Source organism: Prionailurus bengalensis, chromosome A2, assembly GCF_016509475.1.
Source record: "Prionailurus bengalensis isolate Pbe53 chromosome A2, Fcat_Pben_1.1_paternal_pri, whole genome shotgun sequence".
In the NCBI taxonomy this organism is placed as follows: domain Eukaryota; kingdom Metazoa; phylum Chordata; class Mammalia; order Carnivora; family Felidae; genus Prionailurus; species Prionailurus bengalensis.
Genome location: NC_057348.1, coordinates 148,172,117 through 148,187,466, shown reverse-complemented (window position 1 = coordinate 148,187,466; position 15,350 = coordinate 148,172,117). Strand labels below are relative to the sequence as shown.

Below are 15,350 nucleotides of genomic sequence, written 5' to 3'. Positions count from 1 at the left end.
AGTGTGTGATAAAGATGGAATGGCTTAAATTACAAGTTTATTTTTTTCTTATTTGATAAGAGTCTAGAGGTGGGCAGTTCAGGGCTGGCACGTTGGCTGCAAGGTTGTTAGAGCCCCAGGCACCTACTGTTTCTCTCCAGCCTCCTGGCACAGGGTCTTCTCTCTTTAAGGTCAGCTTGTATTCAGGATGGCTGCTGGGACTCAAACACTTGCAGACTGGAAAAATGAGGAAAAGACTGGGCTGAAAAGATTTCTTTGCCAGTCGAGGTCAGCTGTCTTTAAGCAGCCTACCTGGAAGTCCCCATACAGTTCTGCTTACAGTGCAGCCTAACCTGAAGCAAGCTGGAAATTTTAGTTTGGTTGACCATATATATATCTAGTTTAAAACTGGGATTTATCTAACTAGGAGAGAGAGATGTTGGAGTAATTTACTGATAGGCTTTTTCCATAGGGAAATCTTCATTTGTCTTTATCACAGAACTTAATGGTCAGAACTTCTGATTTGTGAGAAGTTGCTAAATTAGTAATTTATTGTCCATCACTAGTGATATAAATTTGAAAAAAAATAAGGCTGAGCATAATTAAAATACACTTATATATGTACCCAAGTGGTTATTAGCAGAAATGTGGGGCTACTCAGAATAGCTACTTATGCATCTACTCGATTTGATGATAATTCTTCAGGTTGTGGAGCCATGCAGGCAAATTAATGGAGACCCGGGCTCTGGTGGATCAGCTAGGGAACTAGGGGTTGTTGGCGGGAGTGGTGTTCTGCGGGAGAACAAGGAGAAGCCAGGATCTGTGGCATTTGGTGAGCCTACAGTGGCCTGTTGATACAATCACTCTCAAAGATAAGGTCCTCATATTTAGATGTTAAAAAGTGAGACTCCGCTTAAATAACCAAATCCATTCCTTGATGTGCATCTTAGAAACAGAATACTGAATCTGATACACCATGCATCTGAAGCAGTGTTGGCAGTTTGCAAACTACTTAAATAGGCAGTATATTTATTTACACAGCTTTCTCTGGGGCAGGAGGTTAGAGGGAGGGAAAGAGATAAAAGGAGAGAGTAGAGATACAATGGACTCAAGGCCGTGGGTTTAAGAAGTGCCAAAAATGAAAGAGTCTTTACTATGCCAACTACTTTATTCAAGGGCCACTTTTCTGACTATGATCGAGTTCCTCCCATTGGCTCTTCTGCCCACCTGTTTCAGACTTGAGGATATACAGGAACACACAGAAGGCTGAATTCAAACCAGCCGTTAGATGTTCTGATGGAAGGTTTATCAGGAGAAATAACTGAAACCACTAGATAAACTAAACTGAGACCATTCGTGGTTTTTTTTTAAATTTCTAAAAATTGTATAGTTCTTTTAAGATTCTTATGCAAAAAAATTTACTTATATTGCAGGGAGTCTCTTGATTCTGTGTAAGTCTACAAAAAGGTTGAGGAAGCATGAACTCTTTTCGGCCACCTGATGCCATTCAGTAAATGACTGTTTCAGGGATTCTGTGCCTGGAATTGTAACCATGCTGCATGTGCAGGATTAAATCAGGTCCTCATATGCCTAGCTCGCATCTTGGGGGAAACGTACTTACCTGCATCTAGCTGATTACATATTATAACATAGCTCCTGGGCAAGTGTTATAACAAGAAATAGAAGCCTGTTTTGAACCCAGCTACTTAACATAGGAATGCTCACATTGACTTTGTCGATAGGAAGGCTTTCATTGGTACTTGTACACACTAGGCCTTTGTTTAAAAAAACAAGCCAGGAACAGTAACATTTACATTTGGGTGGGTTGTAGGAGAGATAGAGACCTGTAATTGTTAATGGTAATTATAGATCAGTTTGGAAAGAGGAGAGCCACACCTTCAAGCTAGACGGCTCACACTATGGTCCTTCTCCCATTCACTGTTGCTAAATGCCTGCTGAGCTGCCATAATCTTTGAATGGACAGTGAGCAGGAGTGTTACTCACCTCTGAGAAAAAGTGTAAGATTACCAGAATTTACATTATACTTCAGTATGATGTATTAGGTAGTTGTGCCCAAATCACCATACGAAGCATTTGGTAAAAGAACTGACAAAAGCTCGTTAGCAAATTTTTCTTGTGACCTTTTTGTTTTGTTCGTTTCTTACATACTGGAGGTATGATCATATTAGTTAGAACAGAACAGAAATGAGATTCAGAACCTGAGAAAATACTGCAAGAATACTGTGTGTGCGTGTTTTCTTTTGATCTAATTTAGAATTGAAAACAGATACTTTTCAAATCTAGCAATAATGTGTGTCTGTGCATGTGCATTTAAAAATACACTTTTAAAGGGAAACTTTCTGAAAATGGAAAATGGCAGTGTCACACATTCAAAAACATGGGCCACAGCCAGCCCCAAAAAAGTGGGAATGATGCCCACTCTTGTTGATTCCCACTTCCTTCCTATACTGTCTAAAAACTTTGTTATTGAGCATTAGGATACCAGATGTGTAAATCCATCCCCCCATACCCCAAATTTGAAGTTTAAGAGCAGCTGGAAGGAAATACTGGGAATACCCGCATCTAAAATCAGCCACACAGTTTTGTGCATGATTTTGTGCTGTCACTTCAGCTGTCTGTGGCAGGTATGATAAATTGGCTCAATAAACACCAATTCCAAACTCCTGCCTTCTCTTTCTTACTGTAGAAGTGAGAAAAGAAAAGTTCTTGCAGCCAGGGTTGTGCATGATGTATAATTCTGGCCAGAGAGATGTAAGCACAGATCTCTGGAGAGGGCCTTTCCCCCCCTTTTTTCACTTCCCTCCTCTTCCTTCCTGAGACCATGGGCATGATAACTGGAGGTACACTAGCTATCTTGAGGCTATGGGAATAAAAGGCAAATGCTAAGCATGGCTGCAGAGGAATTGAGAGAAAAGGGCCTAGTCATTTGATAAAATCCTTGGCACCTACATCAGCTCTGGGTTTGCAGCATCCGGACTTGTTATTTCATGAGAAAAATAAACCCCTTACCTGTTCAAGCTGCTGTTTGTCCCTTGAACTGTTAATTGTACTGGGACGGTAATTGAACACAATCTCCGGCAATAGCCATTTCTTTTTTTCATTTCCACAGCAGACTGCAGTGTTGGTCGGTTTGTAAGAGATGTACGATAAACGCAGGGTTCCACTTTTCCATGTTACAGTATTTCAGTTACCTTAAACTTCTGTCTGTTCCAGCCTGTTGTAAATAAAAGTAAACTTTGGAATGCAGCTTACAATTAATGGCGTCACTCTAACACTATTTCAGTAAGTTTTGTGTGTCACGTACTTTGCCGAACGCTTTACGTACGTTGATGAATGGGATGAAATACTCGCCTTTAGGGATCTTATGGACTAGTTGGAGAGACCACATGTAAAAACACGTGGTTGGTAAGTGCGTTAAGTGCTTTGCTAGAAGTGCATGGTGCTGTGAGAACACAGACAGAGGTATAAATCAGTTAGCTTTTACTGTATAACCAACTACCCCAAACTTCGTGGATTAAAACAACCACCATTTATTTACTTCATGATTCTGCAGATCACCCATCTGGGCACTTCTTCTGGATTTGATCGCCCTCACTTACACTGAGTTGGCTAAGGTTTGGCTGGTCTAGGACGACTTCGGCTGGGGTGACTTACAGTCTCTCCCTCTTCAGCCTGGACTTCCATATGTGGCACTAGGCCAGGATTCCAAGAGAGAGGCTTATGTTTGCAACTGGCCCATTGTCACTCCTGTCATTCTGTTGGACAGGGCAAGTCACAGGCATCGCCCAAATTGAAGGGGTGGAGAAACAGACTCCACCCTTTCTTGATGAGAGAAGCTTGCAAGGTCATGTCACCAAGAGCCGTATACACAGAAAAGAGGGAAAAACGTGGCCACAGGGCACTGACGGAACAGCAGGGAGGTACAGCAACAGTTTTCTTTAAAGAATTCATCTCAACTTTTTAAAGTTCAAGATAATAGACTGCTCCTTTTTATTAGCACTTCATAAAGAGGGATGCCATCAGTCCTGGAATCATTTTCCAGTATTGCTGATTTCTACCCTTTGAACATGAGTTGTAAGAGTAACCCGTAAGAAAATGTTGCTCTGGGAAGAGAAAAGTTGCACGCAGAGAAGTGCAGGATTGAAATAGTGGTTGTGAACTTGTCTTTAACCCAGCGTTTCTCCTGGAACATTTGAGGAGTTCTGTTCTCTCAAGATGCTCCAGAATTAAAAGGTTCCATGGGAAATCAGCTTGGGGCTCATCACGAGCAATATTTCTCATCTTGGAGATTTATAATGCATACTAAGAATTAAGGCCCTGGGAATCCTGGCAGTAAAAAGTACTTTTACGGTGTAATTTGGTTCATTGGATTTCATTGATGATAAGGTCAAAAATTATTGGTTTATTTTTTATTTTTTGTAAATATGGTCTAGTGTCACTATCTCTCTATGTATTTATAGTTTTTTCATAGCCATTAACATTCTCAGTACAGCCCAGCCATTGTCTTCACATTTCCCATTTATCTTAAAGAACAGAAAAATAGAACAGATGAGCCATGTAAACAAAATTCAGTGATTGGTCCAACAGAAGAAAAGATATTTGTGTTTTAAAGATTTAAATGTTTATTTAAATGGCTTTTGCAAAAAGTTACCCAACACTCTATACTTCTTTTTTTTTTTTGTACTCTTCAAATGATTTGTAATAGTAATAGGTAACATTCCCAAATGCTTACCATATATAGTCCCAGGTATTGTTCAAAGAACTTTACATGAATTATCATATTTAATCTCCCAGAGATTTTTATTAGGCCATTTTTGTTACTGTCCCAGTTTTACAGAGGTGAGAGAACTGTTGGGGTACGGTGACATGTCCTGTTTTATAAGGAAGGAGCTGTACTGGCAGTATGGCTCCAAAGGAAAGTACGTTGCTCACTGGAGTACAGAGTGCTGTGGACAACATATTCTGTTTTAAATATATTAAACATTTCGTACAGTGGAGCATTCAGTCTCTCCAACTCAGTCTGCTGCCTGTGTTTTTAGTAACTGGTACCTAGTGCCTTAGATTGGAAAATGTTTTAATACAGAAAACGAAAATGCCTGTCGTTTCCAGTGGTGCCTTGACCTCTACTATAGGGGACAGGCACATCTCCCATATCTAGTATTATGTTGTTATTTTGGAGATAGGTCACTTCCTAGGAACTTCGTTTCACTTAATCTTTGACAAAGACAAGCCTTTATCAGATTTTTGGTAGCGCTGAAACATCAAAAAGATACCATTATTCTACTTTGAATTTACAAGATCTACCTTTCTCAAAGGAAATCTTGATAGAAAACATTGTTTTAATGCTCATGTCAAACAAGAAAATTTTGTTTTAAAGTAAGAAAATAACAGACTTTTAATATTTGATTTAAATAAGATTTACTTGCTACAAATTTATGCTTCCACTGGACAAATCATGTCAACTATTCTACCTCCATTGATGGAGCAGAAAACTACAGAATGAATATGAATGAAAGAGAGTTTTAAATTTTAGGTTGTAAATATTTTTAAATTTTAAATTTAATTACAATTTAAATGTTTTTAAATTTTTAGGTTGTAAATCTTCTTAAATTTTAGGTTGTAAAGGACCCTACAGTCATAAAAACAATATGACCATGCTCAAAGCAATGAATGGTCCTTTCGTTGAAAGACCACCATGTTAGATTATGGGCAGCCTTCTCTGCCTGTTCTTTTTGGTCCTTTTTTTAGGGTCATCTGACCAGATTATTCCCCCCTACCCCATATGGTGTGAGGACTTAGAAAGCATCTTAGCGGGGGCACCTGGGTGGCTTAGTTGGTTAAGCATCCGACTTGAGCTCAGGTCATGATCTCACGGTTTGTGGGTTCGAGTCCCACATCGGGCTCTGCGCTCACAGCTGAGAGCCTGGAGCCTACTTCGGATTCTGTGTCTCCCTCTCTCTCTGCCTCTCCTGCATGCACTCTTGACTCTCTCTCTCTCTCAAAAATAAATAAACATTAAAAAGCAATTTTTTTAAAAGTATTTTAACAAAGTTTGGAGGGGAGAGATATAGACACATAGATAGGTAGGTAGGTATATTTAGACAGGTATATATGGCCATTTTATATGCATACATATATAACATAATATCTACCTTCTTTGAAAATTGGAATGTGGATATTACTTATTTGAAGCACAGACCATATTGTTCTCAAAATGTGGCTATTAAAAAAGGATCAGGGGTGCCCAGGTGGCTCAGTCAGTTAAGCATCTGACTTTGGCTCAGGTCATGATCTCACAGTTCGTGAGTTCAAGCCCCGCATCGAGCTTTGTGCTGACAGCTAGGATCCTAGAGCCTGGTTCAGATTCTGTATCTCCCCCTGTCTCTGCCCCTCCCCTGCTCAGTCTCTGTCTCTCTCTCCCTCAAAACTAAGTAAACATTAAAACAAAATTTTTTAAAGGATCAGACAAAAACACAATTGATGTGTGTACTTACTACAAGCTGTAGGGTTGGCCAAATAACAACAAACTTAGCTACCATAATAACATTAAAGTAACGGTAATTTATAATTGATAAGAAAAGAGGCATATACACACCTACTACCATCTCAAGACAACATAGATAATACAAACAGCCTTTCTGAAAATTAGGGTCCTTTTTAAAAAAATTTTTTTTAATTTTATTTTTGAGAGAGAGAGAGAGAGAGAGAGCGCGCGCGCGCGCGCACGCAAGTGGGGGAGGGGCAGAGAGAGGGAGACACAGAATCTGAAGCAGCTCCAGGCTGTCAGTACAGAGCCCGACATGGGGTTCAAACTCACAAACCATGAAATTACGACCTGAGCCGAAGTGGGACGCTTAAAGGACTGAGCCACCCAGGGACCCCAATTAGGGTATTTCTACCACCTGTGAGTACCTGTTCAGAGTAGAAGCATTGCAGGATCGGTAGGCAATTGTGAAGCTAGAATTTTGGGAGTAGTTTGGGGTCCAGTTTGGAGAAGGGCCGATTGCCACTATGATATTCGTCCTAGTGATGCATAATAACGTCAGTCTAATGAGAAAACGTCGGACAAGTCCATATTGCCAGCCATTCTACAAAATATCCAACTGGTGTATTCCTCAGGAGTGTCAAGGGGTCTTAAGAGACAAGAGGATACTGAGAAGCCGTGACAATTAAATGCAAAATGACCTTTGGAATTGGGTCCTGACATAGAAAAAGAACATTCGTAGAGAAAGTGTAGCAAAATAAAGTCTGCAATTTAGTTAATAGTAGTTACTAGTCATGTTGCATTGTTAACTTACTTGTTTTGATGATTATGCTGGGATTATCTAAGACATTGACGTGAAAGGAAGGGGGGTGACGGTATATACAAATTTTCCACCATTTTTGCCCCTTTTCTATAAGTCCATACTTATTTCACAACAGAAATTGCTTTTATTTAGTAATTTGTGGACATTCGGCAATAGGTTAGCATTCAAGAAAATATACAAAATCTTGACTTAGCCAACCTGTTCAGCATGTATCCCTCTACCCCTATTTTTATGTTTTGGCTATATTATTAAATTATTTGTTGTTAATTAGTTCCTTTGAGGAGGGGGAGAGTAACACAATTTTTGTATATGTTACAGGCATTTATAACCAGCATAACAATTAGCTATGTACACCTCATTTTAAGAAACATAACAAGTCAGTGAGGTCCCACTGCGTTTCCTTTCTTGATGGTGTTCTGCCCCTAACCCCCCGGCTACCACCACCAAACTGCTGCTACCTGGGGATAATCCGTGGAATTTGCTATTTACTAATCCTATTTGATTATTTTGCATGTTTTCCAAACTTGACATAAATTACACTCTACAATATTATATCTAGAACTTGCTTGTGTTCGCTCCACATGTATGTGTAATTCATTCTTTTTCATCACTGTGTAGATTTCCACTGTGTGAATACCTGGTATTTATTCATTCTCCTGCTGGCAAGCTTACTGGCAAGCTTTTTGTTTTTGTTTTTTAATGGTTGTTTATTTTTAAAAATATTTTCTGCCACCAAAAGAGAAACTCTACTCTTTCTGTACTCCAGTAACACTATCCACAACTTTAACTCAATATTTATGACCTTTCATTTGACTCTTTTTCTTTTCTCTTATATCGGATGGAAAGCTTCTCAAGAAGTTTTCAGATCATCAAGATCTATTTCCCCAAGTTGGACATTATTTGGATAATAAGTATCTAATTTGGTTGAATGAATAAGTATATACTTACATGAATTAAACGCTGTCTGCATACAGATCTTGGGCATATTTGTGTTTATTCCCTTAGTTGTTATATGGCATTGCCTCCTGGGGACTTTTCCTCATTATAAAGATTTATACAGTGTGGGAATCTGGCCACTGAGGTGGAAATACAGGACATAAATAAAGCCTAAAACTTTAACTTGGGAAGTTAAGAGCTGAGATTGCAGACAGCACAGGTACATGTCTTTTGTCTGTTTAACGTCTTAGGGAAACTTCGACAAAATCAGTAGTAATTTTACCTGTCTTTGGCATTATAAAGCAGAGGGGAGCTTGCTAACTTATGTTATGGCAGAAGTCACTTTTGTGCATCATTCTTGTTAGAAAGCTTAATGTTTGCCTTTGATCATTTTGAATTTGTACCCAGAATTAGTTTTGCCCAAATTAGCTTTTTCCTCCAAAATTATTTTATTTGTATGTTGACTTTACTCTGCAAAAATAGGTGGCACAGCTCCTGTGCCAATCTCATTTGATTTCTGTAACTGCTTTGGCAGAGATAAGCAAGGCTACTTCATCCGTATTTTACAGGTTACAAAAGAAAGCCAAGGGGACTTTGAAGGACTTGCTCAAGGTCACAGAGCAGAACCAGAAACCAAATCTGTCAGCCTCGTCCTGGCTCTGTCTGGACATTACTGTTTCAATGTTTAAATTAATTGAAAGTATTAATCAAGATGTTTAGCTTTGCCAGCATTTTGAAACTTTAGTATCATAACGCCCCCTTGACAGTTTATTATAGTAGTATGGGGCGTTTCTCATCAGTGTTAGTGGCAGGTTAGTAACTGCCTTTTTACTGCCCTCTTTGTTAGAAGGGTTCACACAAAAAAAGCTTAAGCCAAACATTGCAAAAGAGCATGTAGTGACCGGTGTGTATTTTAAAGGAAAGAAAAATCTTATAAAATAAAACTGAAAGGGAGGTGTGATACGGCATAAGGTTATAATATTTGAGAAGACAAAAGGCCTTTTGGTAGCTTGCGACCTACAGATGAATTAAAACCTCTTGGCATATAGACCGATGAAGTTGGTCATTCGCAGTGTGATTTTAAAACATGCAGAAGCACTGCATGAATATTGTCTTCATGTCAGAAATGCACCTTCGTGCTTGAAAATGATAAAAAATTACAATCGATCCTTACAACTGTTCTGTTCATCTTTATTGATCAGGTGCAAGAAAGATAAATCGCAGCCCAAATAAGATTATAGTAAATGTTAGCATCGTAGGGGACTCTGGGTTGATAGAGAGCCATTCATCATCTCAAATGGTGACCTGTCCATTGCTCCAGCCACCCCGAGTCTGCTGTCTAATCACATATCTATTGATTTTATCTACATCCAACAAACCTGGATGTGACTGTCATTGGGCAACCCAGATTGTTAAATGCAGAGGGGTCACTGGTGTGAAGAGGATTTCATTTTCATTTTCTCACCAACCAACAATGATTTATTAAAAAATAAACTACCCCGAGTCATGTATGTGTAACCTGAGTGATTAGGGATTGAAGGTGCACAAGAGACCACTGTATCATGTAGTATTCTTTTGTCCTGGGACAGGTTTTGCAGGGTATTTCATTGAGTCTGAAGGCTCTTGGGGTCATTTAGGCCACCCCCTGAAGTAAGATAGGTTTCAACGTAGCCAGCCAGAATGGATAGTTTAAAATTTTTCTGCCTCAGGAAAGGCATTCCTTTCCTATTGCAGCTTGATTTATGTTGCTTATGTGTTCATTTATGTAATACTGGAAACATTTTTTTTTTAGGGGGTAAAAAAATTACCTAAACCCATACCCTGTTCTTACTAATTAATTTGTTATAAATATTGATGCTCTTGTGGTCATGTGAAGGTAATAGAACACATTCTACTCTGTAAAGAATCCATCTTGAGGACAAAAATACTGTATAAAAAGAAGTGAACCTTTAATATCCCAGGTAGAACATTGGAATAATAGGCAAATATGTGAAGAATTTTCTCACAAGGATCAAATAATGATGAATTATAACAATGAAGGTTTACTCTAATTACAACTTGTATACCAGCAGATGTGCTATTATTTTAATGGATACCTTTCTTTACGTGCACTTTTATAAGTATCTATGTCACTTACGTAAGAAATCTTTGTCCTACTGCTTGAATGGCTGAAAAAAAGATTTTATGTATCATTTTGTAACTGTAAGTCTTACTCACATTTTGCCCTCTTGAGTAGTGAAAACTCTACTGTCAATCTCTGTCCACAGAGCTCAGAATTCTACAAAGTCACCACCGAACAATATCAGAAAGCAGCTGAAGAGGTGGAAGCAAAGTTCAAGTAAGTTTTTAACACATAATGTTACAGTATTTCCCGTCCTTGACAAGATCAAAGTACAATGTTCTTGCTTCTTGAATAGTGGATGGCTTGTTGTGGGCCCTCTGGAATACTTGGAAGTGTATTTGGGTATTTGGGTAGGGAGGTGCATCCATGTTCTCCAAATACAAGGAAAGGGCATTTGATGAAAGCTTGTTGCAACTCAATTTCATGAAGTAAGAGGAAGTTGAAAGCAATGCTAATAGAGTTTTCATTTGGAATAATATTATATAAGATGGGATGCCCTTGATTATGAAGGTGATGTGAAATTGCTATCTCTGTTAATAGAATCATAGAGACCATTCAGTTTTATATAATAAAATGACAGGCATGTCCAAATTTGAGTAACCACTTTTCTCATGTTCAAGCTGTTTTCATTTCTTCCCATGTACCTTGAAAGCATTTAAATCACAGACTTTACCTTGCCCTTGATTATGAAGGTGATGTTAAATTGCTGCCTCTATTAATCCTTGGAATGTTTAAATGAATGTTCTAATTGATGGATCAAAGTGTCCGTGACCCGTAGCCCTGTACTTTCCCTTTGCTGCCAGTTCTCACATTAGGTAAGAAGACATCATTCAGAATTTTCCTGAGAGTATAAATAGTTTTATTGTGTAACCCCTGTTAGTAGCACATGTGCAAATTAGTGAAGCAAAAAACGGTATTGTGACAGGTTTAGTTGAAAGATCGTATTGGGCTCTGACCTTCTTCCTGGTGCATGTTTATAAGCTTTTGATAAAATGATTAAACCCTAAAGTGTAACATTATTTATTACTTTCTGCTGTGGCACAATTTGTATGGTAAATGGATATTAGTGTGTTCTTTAATGTAATAAAAAAAAAAATCTTTTTTTTTTTTTTTTTTAAAGGTAGTTTGAGGTATATTTAGGCAAACCTCTTTGTCTTTGTTAGTGAATTATCTTTTTAGGTCAGCAGGGAGAGACCTTCAAAGAATGGGCCACAAATCTCACTCTTAAAGGTTAATGTGCTTTCTTAAGTATTTAGATATAAAAATGGATTTGGACTTGATTTTAAAAGGTACTCTACATAGTGTATTTTTCAAGTTATGGTTTATCTTTTCCCCTAATGATAACGTAACAATTGTTTTCCTTTCTGTCTCTATGCCATGAGAATCTTTGACTTGGCACCCTGGGTATTCCTCTACTGTCAGAGGGTAGCTATTCAAATAAGTAAAATTTATGATAAATCAAAGGGGATCAATTCTGACTAGAATGATCTATGACGTTATCATAAGGAAAACAATTACTCACTTGAGGCTTGAAGGGGAATATTGAACAGGTGGAAAGGAAAGGATTCAGAAGGAAAATCATGTTCTTGAGTTGGGTGACAAATCCCTTAAGATCAGTGGTTTGACTCAGAGGGACTCTCGTGCAAGATGAAGTTGGAAAAGTCAGTACGGTCCTTTGATAACTGCTGGGCTAAGAAGTTGGTCTTCATGTAGCAAGAAGTCTTTGGAAGGTCTTTGACCAGGTAAGCGCTTGATTTCCGTGCTCCTTTGGTAATACTAACCAGACAGTGGATGCGAGGCTTGACCAGGGGGTGAGGAACAAGAAGCAGTAGTAGGAAACGGGAGGACTATGTAAGTGAAAGAGAAAAGATAGGGGGTGCAAGCAAGTCACTGAAAGATTAGACCTGGACTAGTGAGTGACTGGTGTATTCGTTTGCTAGGGCTGCCGTAACAGAGAACCACAGACTGAGTGGTTCCACAGAAGTTGATTTCCTCACAGTCTGGAGGCTGCAAGTGTGAGATCGGGGTGCCCGCACGGTTGGCCTGTCTTCCCTCTCCACATCCGTGTCTCAGTCTCCTTTTCTTATAAATCACATTGCATTAGGGCTCACCGTAATGATTGCAGTTTAATTTAATTACCTCTTTGAAAACCCTTTGTCCAAATACACTTTCTGATACCGGTCATTAGATCTTCAACATACGAATTTGGTTGGGGAGGGGTCCCTTCAGCCCGTGACACCTGAATTTAGGCACTAGGGAAAACCAGAAATAGAGGTTTAGCAGATTGGAAAACTGGTGGAGGCTCGATTTTTATAGAGAGAGGTAAATCTGGTTTTAGATGAACAGAATCACTCTCCTAAAAGCCCTGTGCAGCTGCCACGTCATTCAGCCTGGACTAGCCTGCTGGCAAATGAGAGGCTGCAGGGAACACAAAAATAAATGTCTTGCTGACTTACTTTCTCCAAGACAACATGGAGCTGTAGGTTAGGCTTAGTGTTTTTGTTTTTGTTTTTTTTAAGTTTATTTATTTATTTTGAGAGAGACAGAAAGACTACAAGTGGGGGAGGGACAGAGAGAGAAGGAGAGAGAGGATCCCAAGCAAGCTCCACACACACTCAGCATGCAGAGCCTGACACGGGGCTTGAACCCATGAAACCATGAGATCACGACCTGCGCCAAATTAAGAGTTGTCACTCAACCGACTGAGCCACCTGGGAGCCCCTCGACTTAGTTTTAATCAGAGCCTCAGCAGCTTCATTCTCTGTTACCTTTATAAGATATTATTCTTTATTAAATTCTACTCTCATTTGGCGTGGTAAAGAATTTGGCTTTTCCCAAAGAGAGGTCTGGCCTATATACTCATCTTCTGGGAGAGGGAATTTGGAATCCTTTGGAATTTCCCAAGTGATGGAAGCGTTTCATTAGTCACGATGGGCCCTTTGGGCCATGTGTTGTCAAACCAATCTCTGGGGAAGTGGTGCTGGAGACTGAATTCAGCCACATGAGCGATCAGTCAAGCAAACCTATGCGATGAGGCCCCAGTGAAACTCTGGACACTGAAATTTGGGTGAGCTTCTCTGGTTGATTCTCTGTGCATATTGTCACAGGTTGATGCCAGGGGAGTAGAGCATCTTGAGGAGAGTGGAAACTTTGCATTTAGAACTCTCCCAGAGTCTATCCTATGTATCTCTTCCTTTGGCTAACTCTCTGTGTCATTTCCCATGATAAGCCATAACTGTGAGTTTAATAGCTTTCTGTGAGTTCTGTGAATACTTTTAGTGAATTATTAAGGCTGGAGCAGTTTTGGGAACCCCTTGAACTTGCAGATGATCCCAGGGTGGGGACAGTCTTGGAGACTCTGCCCTTGGACTTGGCAGTTTGCCCAACTCTGGTGCAAACAAAACCCCAGGTTTTCACATACTGTGAAGGAATTTTAAGAGCTAGTTTTTCAGAGAGTGGCTTCCATTATATTAGCCCTCCCGCCCCCCCCCCCCCCCCCCCCCCCCGCCCAATACTACCTGCTAGATGGAGCTTCTTAGAAAGTTTGTATTTTGATTTGTGGTGAGTTTGTTAGCTTCATGCGTAGGAAGTGATAGTGCCTTGGCTATAAGAGATGCTTACCATCTTTGAAGGCATGGAAGTTACTCAGTGGAACTTTGTTTCTCCTTAGAGACCTGAGCATCTCAGGTAATCCTGGCAACTTCAGTCTTTTGCAAGGCAGTATACTGTATCCTTTTCATTGCATGACATTGTTGATTTCAGCATTGTTGATCTCAACAGGCTCTGAAGAACTTTGGGGAGGATTTAGTTAATTTTATTTGACAGGAGTGTTCATTTGGGTGCATCTTGGTTACAGGAGATGGAAGCTTTCTAAAGTACAATTTCAAGGGTGTTATTACCCACCTGATAGAGGGGCACACAAAATCATTATAAAGTTGTTTTGTTTTGTTTTAACGTTTATTTATTTTTGAGAGACAGAGAGAGACAGAGAAGGAGCAGGGGAGGAACAGAGATAGAGGGAGACACAGAATCCGAAGCAGGCTCCAGGCCCTGGGCTGTCAGCACAGAGCCCAACGCGGGGCTCGAACCCACGAACCGTGAGATCATGACCTGAGCCGAAGTCAGTTGCTTAACCGACTGAGCCACCCGGGCGCCCCCACACAAAATCATTGTAAAGAGAAAGAAAGCTAAGAGCGTTTGAGGTGGCACGTGATAAACACCAGTCACATCCATGCGTCCCGCCAGGATAGCTAATGGAATTATTTTAAGGATGCTTAAATATTAACTCACCCTTCAGTCTTTCAGTTTATAGTTTTGGCAGGAACCCATTGAAACACTTTAGATTTAATGGGATTTTTCCTCCTATTTTATTGCCGCGTCATTCATTCAGAGAGCTCCTGTGTGACATGCCCTCCGAGTTCTGAGTACATAGCTCTGAGGAGACAGGTAGGACCTCGCCAGTGTGGAACTCAGAGCCCACCAGAGAGAGCAGGAGGAAGACAGAACTTTACAATAGAGAGCATCTGAAAAACCCCAAATTAGTTCTACTGTAATGGAATAATTGTGTCCCTAATAAGTTATTAAAAATACTGTTTACCATTTTTTTTCAGTAAGAATCAATTTGGAGATTAAGAATGTGGGCTGTTTATTTCCCTGCAAGAACTCTTCCCGACCACAATCGCTTTAAGATTTTATCTATAAAACCCAAATCACTTAGCAAGCCCAGCAGTTTTTTTTTTCTTTTTTTTTACGTCTAGCTTTTATTCAAAAGGTAACCGTTACTCACCCAGTCCAACTAAAACGTCACTGTTGGCAGTTCCAGTCACCTTTTATCACCCTTTGTTAATATGTGTTAAATAGAGCCATTTATGGTGCTAATTCTTAGGTATGTGCTGCTAGGACCCTAGTACTGTGTCACATAGCTCAGCATACCGAGAATTACGTTCCATATTAATCCTTATTTTCCACCTGATAGGTCATTAATT

The 15,350-nt window shown here is 39.6% G+C and overlaps 1 protein-coding gene across 4 annotated transcripts in view; it reads left to right on the top strand.

The window, feature by feature from the left end:
- CHCHD3 (coiled-coil-helix-coiled-coil-helix domain containing 3) overlaps positions 1–15,350 on the top strand; it is a 276,250-nt gene that overhangs the window by 213,454 nt on the left and 47,446 nt on the right. For all 4 annotated transcript variants that reach the window (XM_043589550.1, XM_043589548.1, XM_043589549.1 and 1 more), the window contains one exon: positions 10,511–10,581. In XM_043589550.1, coding sequence (XP_043445485.1) covers positions 10,511–10,581 — 71 coding nt within the window. The remainder of the gene's footprint in view (positions 1–10,510; positions 10,582–15,350) is intronic.